At 43.2% G+C, this 13,594-nt stretch overlaps 1 protein-coding gene across 7 annotated transcripts in view; it reads right to left on the bottom strand.

The window, feature by feature from the left end:
- Positions 1-13,594, bottom strand: part of LOC124776369 (cryptochrome-1-like) — a 177,124-nt gene that overhangs the window by 53,418 nt on the left and 110,112 nt on the right. For all 7 annotated transcript variants that reach the window (XR_007015612.1, XM_047251323.1, XM_047251325.1 and 4 more), the window contains exons 7-9: positions 12,456-12,596; positions 6,846-6,997; positions 6,515-6,717 (exon numbers count right to left, since the gene is read on the bottom strand). Coding sequence is in view for 6 of the 7 variants with exons in the window: in XM_047251323.1 (XP_047107279.1) it covers positions 6,515-6,717; positions 6,846-6,997; positions 12,456-12,596 (496 nt within the window). In the remaining variant the exon portion in view is untranslated. The remainder of the gene's footprint in view (positions 1-6,514; positions 6,718-6,845; positions 6,998-12,455; positions 12,597-13,594) is intronic.

Here is a 13,594-nt window from a genome sequence, read left to right as displayed (position 1 = left end):
GTCATTGGAACAAATCTGTTGTCTCTCAAATTTTGTGTTTTATATACCAAGCTGAATACTTTTCAAAAGTAATTCTCAAATACATAAGTACAAAAAGACTCACTGTGATGTATCTGAAAACAGCTTGTTGAACTTCATCATTAAATTAAGATCATCTGTCATCTGTGTGCCCTGCAGTAGTCAGAGCAGATAAAATCACTGGAAGCATCTGAATGGGTAAGTGGACAACATCCCCGATAGATATCAAGGCTTCACAATAGTAATCAGTTTGAAATGGATATAGGTTGCAGTTGTAGTAACACTGTTCACGTTTACGTCGCACTTCACTTAACGTAGACCGGGACTGTGTCCTATGCATGCCTGATGTTAACTGACTGGGCATGGCCCGTGCTGCCTGAGTTGTTGTTGTTGTTGTCACGCTGGCAGAGGTCGCGTCCGAATTCTTGCATGCCCTCTGGTGGATGGGACTCTACTTGCAGCAACTACCGTCCGTGATGCGCCGTACCAATGTGCGCCTCCTGCGATCTTTCTGGTGGCTACTGCACTCCTCCTCCTTCGGGGGGGTGAAGCCACTGTGAACCACTGCGTTGGAAGGTGGAGCTTCGGGCAGGAGCGATGACTTCCACATCCATTGGAAGGCCGGAGTCGAGGGGATCTGCCAACCCTCGAGCCGGAACCTTCGAATACGGCTGGAAGTGACCCACACGAAGAGGCCCCCGTCGTCCCACCACCGGAGTCCGGGACAGAACGGGCGACAAGCTGTCGAACTCCGGATCCCGTTCCACCTCGGGAGAGACAAGACCCAGTGGCGGTGGCGATGGGGAAGGGACGACCACAGGTGAACCAGCCTCCTGAGAAACCGGGCCTGCGAGGGGGGCCGTTCTCGCTGGGGCATCTCGCACGATGGCGATACTGGGCTGGAGCTACTGGAGGCTGCCAAGTCTGAGAACCATTGCAGTGCGGCAGAGTCACAGCGGGGAGAGGCGGTAACATCCCCTGGGAAACCAACACGGGTGCCGGCAATGGGGAAGCCGGTGTCCGAGAGGTTGGAGGGTGGGTGCCCAAACGTGGACGTAGCTGATTTTGGTGACGACGTACCACCCGGTCCCCCGCCTGCAAGGTATAGAGCCGGCGGCCATTCCTGCGCAAGACCACTGCCGGTATCCAACATGGACTGCGACCAAACCCACGTGCCCAGACCGGCATACCCAGTGGAAAGCCAGGTACTCCGTTTTGCGAAGACTGGCGAGGACCAGGCCAGAGGAGGTGCAGCAGAGTCCTAGGTTGGCGCCCATGGAGGAGCTCTGCAGGGCTGCGGTCTCCCATTGGTGTGGTCTGGTATGCCGTCAGGAAAAACGTCAACACCTCCTCCGCAGGAAAGTTGTGCACATACTTTTTCATCTGCGTCTTAAATGTGTGCACCATGCGCTCGGCTTCCCCATTCGATTGGGGATGGAAGGGGGGAGAGCAAACGTGCCGAATACCGAAGCACCTACAAAAATCCTGGAAGGTCTGCGAAACAAACTGCAGTCCATTGTCCGAGACCAGGGTGATTGGCAGACCTTCCACAGAAAAGATTTTTGCTAGTGCCTGGATTGCAACTTCTGAAGTGGTTGAGTAGCAGCGAACCACATATGGGAATCGGGAATAAGCATCAATGACAATGAGCCAAAAGCCATTGTGAAACAGGCCCGCAAAATCGATGTGAACACGTTCCCATGCGTGGGTTGCCGGCGGCCATGAAGAGAATGCTGCCCTGCAAGCCAAGGTTTTAGTACGGGAAACACCCCAGTGTCCCGCATGTAATAACGTGAGGACCTCCCATCGTAAACTTGCAGGAACAACCACACGAGGAGCTGTATCATCAGTAGCCAGAAGGAGAACTCTGCCCAAGACCGAGAGGCGGTCTCGTAGAACAAAATAATTACGAAGAGGGTCTCGTAGAACAAAATAATTACGAAGAGGGTATGAGGCCCGGCCTGGAGAGCGGGATGACCACCCCTGCTGAATGAGGCGAACTACCTGCCGGAGAACCGGGTCAGCTGCCGTTTCCCTGGCGACTCGAGAACTAGTGATCGGGAAGCCGTCAACCGCTTGGCGGGATGCCACATCCAAATGAAAACACATAATCTCCTCTCGATCGAACGTAGGATCCGGGTCCACTGGAAGACGGGAAAGAGCGTCGGCGTTGGCATGCTGTCCGGTAGGGCCAAAATGAATGTCATAATGGTACTTAGAGAGGAACAAGGCCCAGCGCTGAAGTCTGTGGGCCACCCTATCCGGAATCTGAGAGTCAGGGCCAAATAACAATATTAACGGCTTATGGTCAGTGATTAACTGAAACTTCATGCCATACAAGAAAGGGTGAAACTTGGTAACAGCGTAGACAATGGCCAAAGCCTCTTTTTCCACCTGGGAGTAATGGGCCTGTGTGGGACTAAGAGTTTTAGACGCAAACGCCAGTGGTTGCTTGGAACCATCTGCGTTGCGATGGGCCAGGACCGCCCCCACCCCATACTGCGAAGCATCGGTAGCCACGACCAATGGCTGATGGGGGACAAAAGTAGCCAAACAAGGCGCTGATGTGAGGAGGCCCTTCAACGAGGTGAACACTCGCTCGCATGCAGGCGACCAATCAAAAGGAACACCCTTGCGCAGAAGGCAGTACAGGGGGCGGGCTACGGTGGAAGCCCTGGGAATGGACCGGTAGTAATAGGCTATCTTGCCTAAAAAAGCTTGTAACTCTTTCAGCGAAGCGGGCCGAGGAAGGTCGACGATACCTTGGACCAAACTTCCTAGTGGCTGGATGCCGTGCCGAGAGATGGTGTAGCCCACATACTCAATGGACAGTTGGAAGAAGTTTGACTTATGCAGGTTGCAACGCAAGCCCACAGACCTGAATTTGAGAAAGAGGGTGCGAAGGTTGTGCAAGTGTTCCTTCGTGCTGCAGCCTGTGACAATTATGTCATCCAGGTAATTAATACAATGAGGGATTGTCGACATGACGTGCTCAAGATAACGCTGGAATATCGCCGGGGCACTGGATATTCCGAAGGCCAACCACTGGTATTGGTAAAGGCCAAACAGGGTGTTGACGACCGCCAGCCGTTTGGAGTCCTCATCAAGTGGTATCTGATGATAAGCCTCCGAAAGATCGATTTTCGAAAAATATTGGCCTCCCGCCATGGCGGAGAACAATTCATCAGCACGAGGCAAAGGATAGGTGTCCACCACCAATTGGGAAATAATGGTGGCCTTGAAATCGCCACAAAGACGTAATTTTCCCAAGGGCTTCCTTACAATAATGAGAGGCGAAGCCCACTCATTAGAAGAAATGGGAAGAACAACCCCTAGGGCTGTCAGCCGGTCTAGCTCTTCCTTTACCTGAGGGCGGAGAGCCAAGGGGACCTGCGTCACGCGTAGAAAATGCGGGCGAGCCGACGCCTTCAACGTTAAGTGAGCTTCAAAATCTGAAACACGCCCCAGGCCCTCCTCAAAGATATCGGGAAAGTCTGAGATCAAAGATTCCAATGATTGATAGGGAACGTCTTCGGAGACCAACTGTATGGTGTCAGCAATAGAAAAACCGAAAGCTTGAAAGGCATCCAGGCCAAAAAGGTTAGTGGAGCTCGCATCACTGACAACAATAAAAGTAATAGGCCGAGTGACTGATTTGTAAGTCACGTCGGTAGTGCATTGACCCAGTAGGGGAATGAACTGTTTACCATAACCGTGTAGACGCCGATAAACTGGCGCCAACGGGGGCGATCCAAGGTCGGAATAAGTTTGGGCATTCAACAACGAAACTGCCGCGCCCGTATCTACTTGCAGTTGTAACCGGCGCGACAGAACCAACACCTCGATAAAGAGTTTGCGTGCCGATGCGTCGGGAGCCTGGCCCCATGAAACTTCCTGAATGTCAACGTCCATGTCCTCTGTACCTCCTTCCTTCGACTCTTTTGAGGCTGAGCGGCAAACTTTAGCAATGTGTCCTTTTTTATTACATTTGCGACAAACGGCCGAACGCTGGGGGCACTCTGACCGATCATGATGTATATAGCACGACGCACAGGATGGCAACGGGGGCCGGCGGCCGGAATTTCGTTTACGCGCTGTGCGGGAGCGGCCTTAACGGCCGGATTGTACCGCTCGCACGTCGTCCACCCCGGACACAGTGGACGCGGCCACGCCGCCCTGAACTGCCGCGACGTCGCACCACGCTTCCAGCTGTTGACCTGTGGCGTGAGAGACTTCATACGATTGAGCAATGGACAGGACTTCCTCAAGGGAAGGGTCTTCTAACTGCCGGGCCCGTTGCCGGACCTCCCTATCAGGGGCCGAACGAACAATGACGTCACGTACCATAACGTGGGCATACGACTCTCGCGACTGCTCCGTGACAAAATGACACTTGCGACTAAGACCGTGCAGGGTAGCGGCCCACGCCTGGTAAGACTGATGGGGCTGTTTCTTGCATTGATAGAACTCGACCCTAGCCGCCACAACATGCGTGCAGTGGCGATAATATGAAGACAGCAATGAACACAATGTGTCAAAAGACAAGGACGAGGGTTCCTGCAATGGCGCTAGCTGCCGCAAAACTTGATACAGCGAGGGAGATATCCAAGGCAAGAAGAGAGCACGACATACCTCCGCATCGGCAACATGAAACACCTGGAAATGCTGCCAAAGGCGATGTTCATATGCGTCCCAATCCTCCGCCGTCTTGTCATACGGGGGAAAGGGGGGAGGGAATGGCGCTGGAGCAGACGGTGTGGAGAGCAACGCCGGAAGCACTTGTTTCATGGTGGCCATGAGCTCCGTCTGCTGCTCAACCAAAACCCGCACTAAATCCTCCATGCCATGGAGAAGCTGCGAAACCAGAACAACGACGCAATACGCGAAAGAACGACCCTACTCGTCGCCAATTGTGTAGTAACACTGTTCACGTTTACGTCGCACTTCACTTAGCGTAGACCGGGACTGTGTCCTATGCATGCTCGATGTTAACTGACTGGGCACGGTCCGTGCTGCCTGAGTTGTTGTTGTTGTTGTTACGCCGGCAGAGGTCACGTCCGAATTCTCGCGTGCCCTCTGGTGGACGGGACTCTACTTGCGGCAACTACCGTCCGTGACACGCCGTGCTGATTTGTGCCTCCCGCGATCTTTCTGGTGGCTACTACAGCAGTGGTGACAGAGAGATGTAGAGGCTTGCACTAAATAGATTACTGATGATAGCTTAATCAAACCACCCTATGAGAGTAACAAACAGCCCATAACATGCAGCAAATGCTGGTCTCAAGAGAAGAATGGCAGGTTAATGAAGCAACAAAACAACAGTTCAAAGCCCACAGGAATTTACTGTCTCAGAAAGTTATTTCTATGAAGGTCGTAGTATCAGCTGTTGTTTACATGTATTTAATTTATTTAATTTTGCATGATTGGTCAATTTCTCTTTTAGGTTTAATGCTTGCACATATGTGCTCACTTTCAGAACTGCCATATCCACTGCCAAATAATAAGATATATTATGACATGTTGGCACCTACAGCACTTAAGAATGACCTGTAAGGCCAAATTGGCCAATAATGCAAAATTAAATAAAGTGAATACACATAAACAACAGCTGAGGTGAAACCACAACTACAACCTTCAACAAATATATGGCTGTGGTACAGACATGAAGAAAATTATTGTTCTTTCTATGATTTTCTCTGATCTAACACAGTTCTGGATTTCTTTAAAAAAACTTGAGTTTTGCTTCTCCCTTGTCATAGTTGTATGGTACATAATGGATGCCAGCTAGGGAGGAGCAGGAAGAGGCTGAGAAAAACAAGACAGAAGCTGGTTTCCTATGCTACAGTACAATACTTGATCGAGACTCTCATACTAGTGTATGTGTAATCTTCAGTCACTTATCTGTGTTTCACTCTAACACTTTATGTTTCATACTGTCTAAATTTCTCATAGAGTTGTTCAGCTCATTGACACTGATTCAATTCAACAACTGATCACTTTATATGCATATCTTCAATATTATGTGTATTTTAGCTGTGACAAACAACACTTTTTGCACAGACTGTAAATCACTTGTTCACCAATGATGACAACAGCCTTCCCCCTGTCACCTTGAGTTAAGATGATCATCGTTTACCTCAAAACATTTCAAATACAACATATGACTACACTTGAGATAGTATGTACAAAAAGAAGTTAATTTTCTCCCATTTCCTACACAATTATGAAAATACAGCACTATAAATATAAGGTATAACTATCTTACACTATCTTACTAACTGAACTGGCCTTCCTGTACTCAAAGACAAATCTACAGATTTCTAATGAATACATCACTATATTGTACTTATAATAATATCATGGAAAAATGCAGACAGCTAGGGTGGTGGGAGCTAGTACTAAACCGAGCTACACATTTCTCAAGCACAACATTATGTAAAATACTGATCCAAATTTAAAAGTTAGTTCACAGTCTATAACTGGTATTACAGCTCACCTGGACCTCGATATTTGCTTAACTGTTGATACACTTGCTTCATTCGTTCTATGTTTATTCGACTTGCGTATTGGTGGTCCACTACAGGCAAAGGAAACTCCTTCCCAATGATGCACTTCGCTGTTATCTGTACTGATTCAGGGGCTTTCCAAGGTTCATGGATATACCGTGTTGGAAAGTTCTTCAAAATGGGCAGGTACTTCCTGTTTGCAACATGAAAAAAAAATTGATTTTACGAGATGATTCAACATTCATTTAAACACAGACTATATGCAACTTTAACAACAAATATACGAAGATATGCTATGTCATAATCATAATATTTCAATACCTTATGAAGTCCCCATTTGGATCTGCCTTGCGACCAAACCGGACAGGACAATAACAATGGAAGAACTGCTGAAAGAAGGATGAGCAAGACAGCCACATCCACATTCCAGCATTAACAGACCAGTCAGCATCAAGCAGTAGTTCATCAAACACCTGTACAATAAGATAATTCTGTAATGCATTAAATGCTTCCAACAAGAGAATGTGGATATTACTGACCATAGAAAAATGTGTCTTGATGACAGTAAATATGTTGTATATTCCATAAATCATAGTGAGGAGATTATGAGAAAGTTGAAAACATCAGAAAAACAAAATGCAGGGTGCATATTTTATGCAAGAATTGATATATTTAGATTTACTCTTCATTCTGCAGATCCAAAGTGAAGTGTTGTTTAAGATGTGGAGGAGTCAAGCTATACCTTAACAGACAGCAGCAACTTCTGCAGACTACTGTTGTAAAGTATGCAATCAATAAATTACGATTAGTGCTAGATTTTCTAACTATGGGAATTAATTCTAGATTATTTTAGAGGTGTAAGAGCTACTTTGAAGTAAAAAACTCACTGTTCCTCTTCTTATATTACCTATCTGCTTTTTTTAATTGAATATTTAAAACAGCATTTCTGTACCCTTACAAAGAACACTATCAGCTGTCAGTATACTGGATATGTCAAGATCTGTTTAATGCCAGCATTAGAGTTAAATTATAATTACTTCCTTGTGTTTTGATATTCTGATAAATTTTAGAAGGAAGCACACTAATAATGTAATCATTTATCTTGTTACTTTAATATATGGCAATTTTCAATTTTATCCCTGACATCTGATTGCAACCTGTTTAGACTTGTACTAAAACATAAAATTCTGTTGTGAACAGTAAATATGGGTGCATAGTCTACACAAATTATTTTACTCTTAGTGTTGTGGTTGTGAATGGCAACAGTTCAACTTAAATTCACTCTTATTACTGTACATTACCATAGAATGAATACAGTATTTTTAAGAGTTTACCAAATTGCCCCAGAAGATAAGGTTTCAGTCATTAATGAGTGGAACAATGCAAATTGGACTAGCAATTCTGTTTTTAGATCAATGCAATGACAGGGATTTCTAAGTGCACAGCAGGCAGGACTCAGAATTTTAGCTAACTTATCCCTTTGTGGTCTCAGCTCTCTGAGACTGCAGATGTGTGTGCAAGTTGCATTTATGTGTGTGTGTGTGTGTGTGTGTAGTTGTGTCTAATGCTGACAAAGGCCTTAATGGTCGAAAGCTTTAACTGTGTGACTCTTTATATTGTGCCTATCGTGACTCAGCATCTCCACTATATGGTGAGTAACAACTTTCCTTCTCTGGTATTGTTACATTCCATCCTGGATTTTCCATTGTTTGATTTATCCCTTTGTTTGTGCCATCTCAGTTTATTATCTATCTGCAGGCTCTCAAATAATTTTTTGCTGCTGCTTCTTTGTGACTGGTGGAAGAAATCTTGTGTTTGCTTTGCATCCATATTCTCTCTTTCTTCTTTTCAGTAAACATAAATGTAGAATGATTAATTAGTTTAGTGAATAACTTAGTCCACATCAACCTATTTCGTGATGCACCATTTATTTTACCAAACCTGATACAAAAACTTGGGTGCACCTCTCTTTGCATCTGCTCAGTTTCACAACTCCTAGGGGAAGACAAATAACATCTGCCTCTCCCACTTTTCTTTTATTTCAAGGCAAATGAAAATGAGATGGCAACACAGAAAAAATGCTATTGTGTGCACCTAACTGATAATAAAGAATTCTTGACAAGAAAAATAAAGACAAGAACGTTACATATGTCGCAGCTATGAGAGATATCATATATTTATAGGCTTAGGAACTTCACATATGGAGCCTCATCTAGTGTATGCCTATTGATGTTTATTTCTTGAACCAGTAAATTTATTTATTTATTTATTTTTTAATTGAATAATATGTGCCTTCAACAAACAAAATATTTTTTTCAGAATCCTCTGATATCCCAGATAAGTCATTTACATATGGCAAGAACAGGAGTGGACCAAGCACCAAAGGTTACAGTGGTGGTACCATATGTTAATGTGAAGCTTCATTTTCCCTTGTTAAGATATGATTCTGTCCAGAGTTTCAGGAAAGGTACATCAATTCATCAACTAGTTTCAAAGCAGAACTCAAGGGTGGCACAACCAAGTTAGCACAATATTTTAATTCTTTAACTGAAGCATGCAGCTTTACTGTATGGATAAATGATGATGGCGTCCTCTTGGGTAAAATATTCCGGAGGTAAAATAGTCCCCCATTCGGATCTCCGGGTGGGGACTACTCAGGAGGACATCGTTATCAGAAGAAAGAAAACTGGCGTTCTACGGATCGGAGTGTGGAATGTCAGATCCCTTAATCGGGCAGGTAGGTTAGAAAATTTAAAAAGGGAAATGGATAGGTTAAAGTTAGATACAGTGGGAACTAGCGAAGTTCGGTCGCAGGAGGAACAAGACTTTTGGTCAGGTGAATACAGGGTTATAAATACAAAATCAAATAGGTGTAATGCAGGAGTTGGTTTAATAATGAATAAAAAAATGGGAGTTCGGGTAAGCTACTACAAACAACATTACTGTGGCCAAGATAGAAATGAAGCCCATGCCTATGACACTAGTACAAGTCTATATGCCAACTAGCTCTGCAGATGACAAAAAAATTGAAGAAATGTATGATGCAATAAAAGGAATTATTCAGACAGTGAAAGGAGGTGAAAATTTAATTGTCATGGGTCACTGGATTCATAGTAGGAAAAGGAAGAGAAGGAAACGTAGTAGGTGAATATGGATTGGGGGGAAGAAATGAAAGAAGAAGCCGCCTGATAGAATTTTGCACAGAGCACAACTTATAGCTAACTCTCAGTTCAAGAATCATAAAAGGAGGTTGTATACATGGAAGAAGCCTGGAGATACTGCCAGGTTTCAGATAGATTATATAATGGTAAGACAGAGATTTAGGAACCAGGTTTTAAATTGTGAAACATTTCCAGGGGCAGATGTGGACTCTGACCACAATCTATTGGTTATGAGCTGTAGATTAAAACTGAAGAAACTGCAAAAAGGTGGGAATTTAAGGAGATGGGACCTGGATAAACCGACTAAACCAGAGGTTGTACAGAGTTTCAGGAAGAGCATAAGGGAATTATTGACAAGAATGGGGGAAAGAAATACAGTAGAAGAAGAATGGGTAGCTTTGAGGGACGAAGTAGTGAAGGCAGCAGAGGATCAAGTAGGTAAAAAGACGAGGGCTAGTAGAAATCCTTGGGCGACAGAAGAAATACTGAATTTAATTGATGAAAGGAGAAAATATAAAAATGCAGTAAATGAAGCAGGCAAAAAGGAATACAAACGTCTCAAAAATGAGATCGACAGGAAGTGCAAAATGGCTAAGCAGGGATGGCTAGAGGACAAATGTAAGGATGTAGAGGCTTATCTCACTAGGGGTAAGATAGATACTGCCTACAGGAAAATTAAATAGACCTTTGGAGAAAAGAGAACCACTTGTATTAATATCAAGAGCTCAGATGGAAATCCAGTTCTAAGCAAAGAAGGGAAATCAGAAAGGTGGAAGGAGTATATAGAGGGACTATACAAGGGCGATGTACTTGAGGACAATATTATGGAAATGGAAGAGGAGGTAGATGAAGATGAAATGGGAGATATGATACTGGGTGAAGAATTTGATAGAGCACTGAAAGACCTAAGTCGAAACAAGGCCCCAGGAGTAGCCAACCTTCCATTAGAACTACTGACAGCCTTGGGAGACCCAGTCCTGACAAAACTCTACCATCTGGTGAGCAAAATGTATGAGACAGGCGATATACCCTCAGACTTCAAGAAGAATATAATAATTCCAATCCCAAAGAAAGCAGGCATTGACAGATGTGAAAATTACTGAACTATCAGTTTAATAAGTCACAGCTGCAAAATACTAACGTGAATTCTTTACAGACGAATGGAAAAACTGGTAGAAGCCGACCTCAGGGAAGATCAGTTTGGATTCCGTAGAAATATGGGAATACGTGAGGCAATACTGACCCTACGACTTATCTTAGAAGCTAGATTAAGAAAAGGCAAACCTATGTTTCTAGCATTTGTAGGCTTGGAGAAAGCTTTTGACAATGTTGACTAGAACACTCTCTTTCAAATTCTGAAGGTGGCAGGGGTAAACTACAGGGAGCGAAAGGCTATTTACAATTTGTCAGAAACCAGATGGCAGTTATAAGAGTCGAGAGACATGAAAGGGAAGCAGCGGTTGGGAAGGGAGTGAGACAGGGCTGTAGTCTCTCCCCGATGTTATCCAATCTGTATATTGAGCAAGCAGTAAAGGAAACAAAAGAAAAATTCGGAGTAGGTATTAAAATCCATGGAGAAGAAATAAAAACTTTAAGGTTCGCCGATGACATTGTAATTCTGTCAGAGACAGCAAAGGACTTGGAAGAGCAGTTGAACGGAATGGACAGTGTCTTGAAAGGAGGATATAAGATGAACATCAACAAAAGCAAAACGAGGATAATGGAATGTAGTCAAATTAAGTCGGGTGATGCTGAGGGAATTAGATTAGGAAATGAGACACTTAAAGTAGTAAAGGAGTTTTGCTATTTGGGGAGCAAAATAACTGATGATGGTCGAAGTAGAGAGGATATAAAATGTAGACTGGCAATGGCACGGAAAGCGTTTCTGAAGAAGAGAAATTTATTAACATCGAGTATAGATTTAAGTGTCAGGAAGTCGTTTCTGAAAGTATTTGTATGGAGTGTAGCCATGTATGGAAGTGAAACATGGACGATAAATAGTTTGGACAAGAAGAGAATAGAAGCTTTTGAAATGTGGTGCTACTAAAGAATGCTGAAGATTAAATGGGTAGATCACATAACTAATGAGGAGGTATTGAATAGGATAGGGGAGAAGAGGAGTTTGTGGCACAACTTGACAAGAAGAAGGGATCGGTTGGTTGGACATGCTCTGAGGCATCAAGGGATCACCAATTTAGTATTGGAGGGCAGCGTGGAGGGTAAAATTCGTAGAGGGAGACCAAGAGATGAATACACTAAACAGATTCAGAAGGATGTAGGCTGCAGTACGTATTGGGAGGTGAAGAAGCTTGCACAGGATACAGTAGCATGGAGAGCTGCATCAAACCAGTCTCAGGACTGAAGACCACAACAACAACTGAAATACTATCATAGCCAGAAGAAAGACTCCTTTTGAGTAACCTAATGATTTTTGTGATGTCTTTTACAATTGATTTGGCAAAACTGATGTCTACTGGTGAAATATGCAATGCCTGTCACATAATTCCAATGAAACTGCTTTCAGTGGTGCCTTTTTTGTCCCTGTGTTCTCATCTGTTGGTGGGAAGAATTTATTGAATTTAATGACCAATAGATATTACATGAATGAAACAGCACTGACCTATTAAGTAATTCATTAAGAAATTCAGAGAAAACGTGAGGTTTATCTCACATTCTAAACCATTTTTCCTCTATAAATCCAATTTTTATGTCCTCTTTTTCTCACTGAACTGAACATCAGTTATAACAATTATTGTTTTGAAATACATACCTTCATGCCTTCTTCCCATGAAATCCACAAATCTCCTCGTGTAAGGAAACACGCCACAGCATGCCTAGCTAAATAATGTATCCAACCTTCTTCACGCAACTGGATCATTATAGCATCAATCCACGGATAACCTGTTTGGCCCTGAAATATTAAGTAATAATTATTTCACAAAAGTGTAACAATGATGTGATGTTAACTTATTTTGCAATATTATTTTGTAGCACATGACAAAATATTTTTGCTTGCAGTTTTTCCAATAATGTGTCATCCTGGATAGAATATAAGCAATCTTATTAGATACAGAAGAAGCACTGTAGCCTACAGTGAAAGAGCACATAAATAAGATAATGATGGTCATAGTCGTTAAGCATTTCTTCACTTTGATCTGAATACACACACACACACACACACACACACACACACAAGCACGATACAAAGTAGGCCTACCAGAATTCTACATCATGAATTTCCATTTCATCTGACAGGGCAGTCAATTACAAATTAAAAACTGTAGTTCAGCAGAAATAACTTTAGACTGTTTTTAAAAAGGATTTCATTTTTCTCCAGTTTTATGTAGTCAGGCAGGTTGCTGTAAATTGTATTTCACTATAGGACACTTCTTTTAACAGGAAGATATTTTGTATTTTGTATTATGGTCTGGGAGATGTGAATGTATTTCATCAGCTTCAGGATTCATGATTGTGATCAGAGATGTTTTGTTAAGAAACATCAGAAGTTCCTGCATATTCTCTTACAATGGATATTAATACTTATTGTTATATACGCTGTCCCCACAAACCATGAACAATGACGACGTGGGATGACTTGTGTGCCTCTGCGATACAGATAGCTATAGAGCAGGTGCAACAACGTATGATGAGTATTTGTTTGTAGCCATTATAAACAGTAACTATCAAAATTTGTAAACAAATTTATAAATACTTTTTAGTTTGTGTATTATATTTTGCTTCAATGGTGCAATGATGTTTAATGACATTTGTAATCCATGTATTGCTTGTAAATTCCTAAATTACTTGATATTTCATTGTTTATATTGGTGCAGTGGCTACATTAATTTTAATAAAGATGCTTCTCCCCATCCCTGATATGTCCCCTTCTCCTCATACCCTCTCATGAGT

The sequence above is a fragment of the Schistocerca piceifrons genome, chromosome 2, assembly GCF_021461385.2.
Source record: "Schistocerca piceifrons isolate TAMUIC-IGC-003096 chromosome 2, iqSchPice1.1, whole genome shotgun sequence".
Taxonomy (NCBI): Eukaryota; Metazoa; Arthropoda; class Insecta; order Orthoptera; family Acrididae; genus Schistocerca; species Schistocerca piceifrons.
This window is presented reverse-complemented; position numbering and strand designations above follow the sequence as displayed.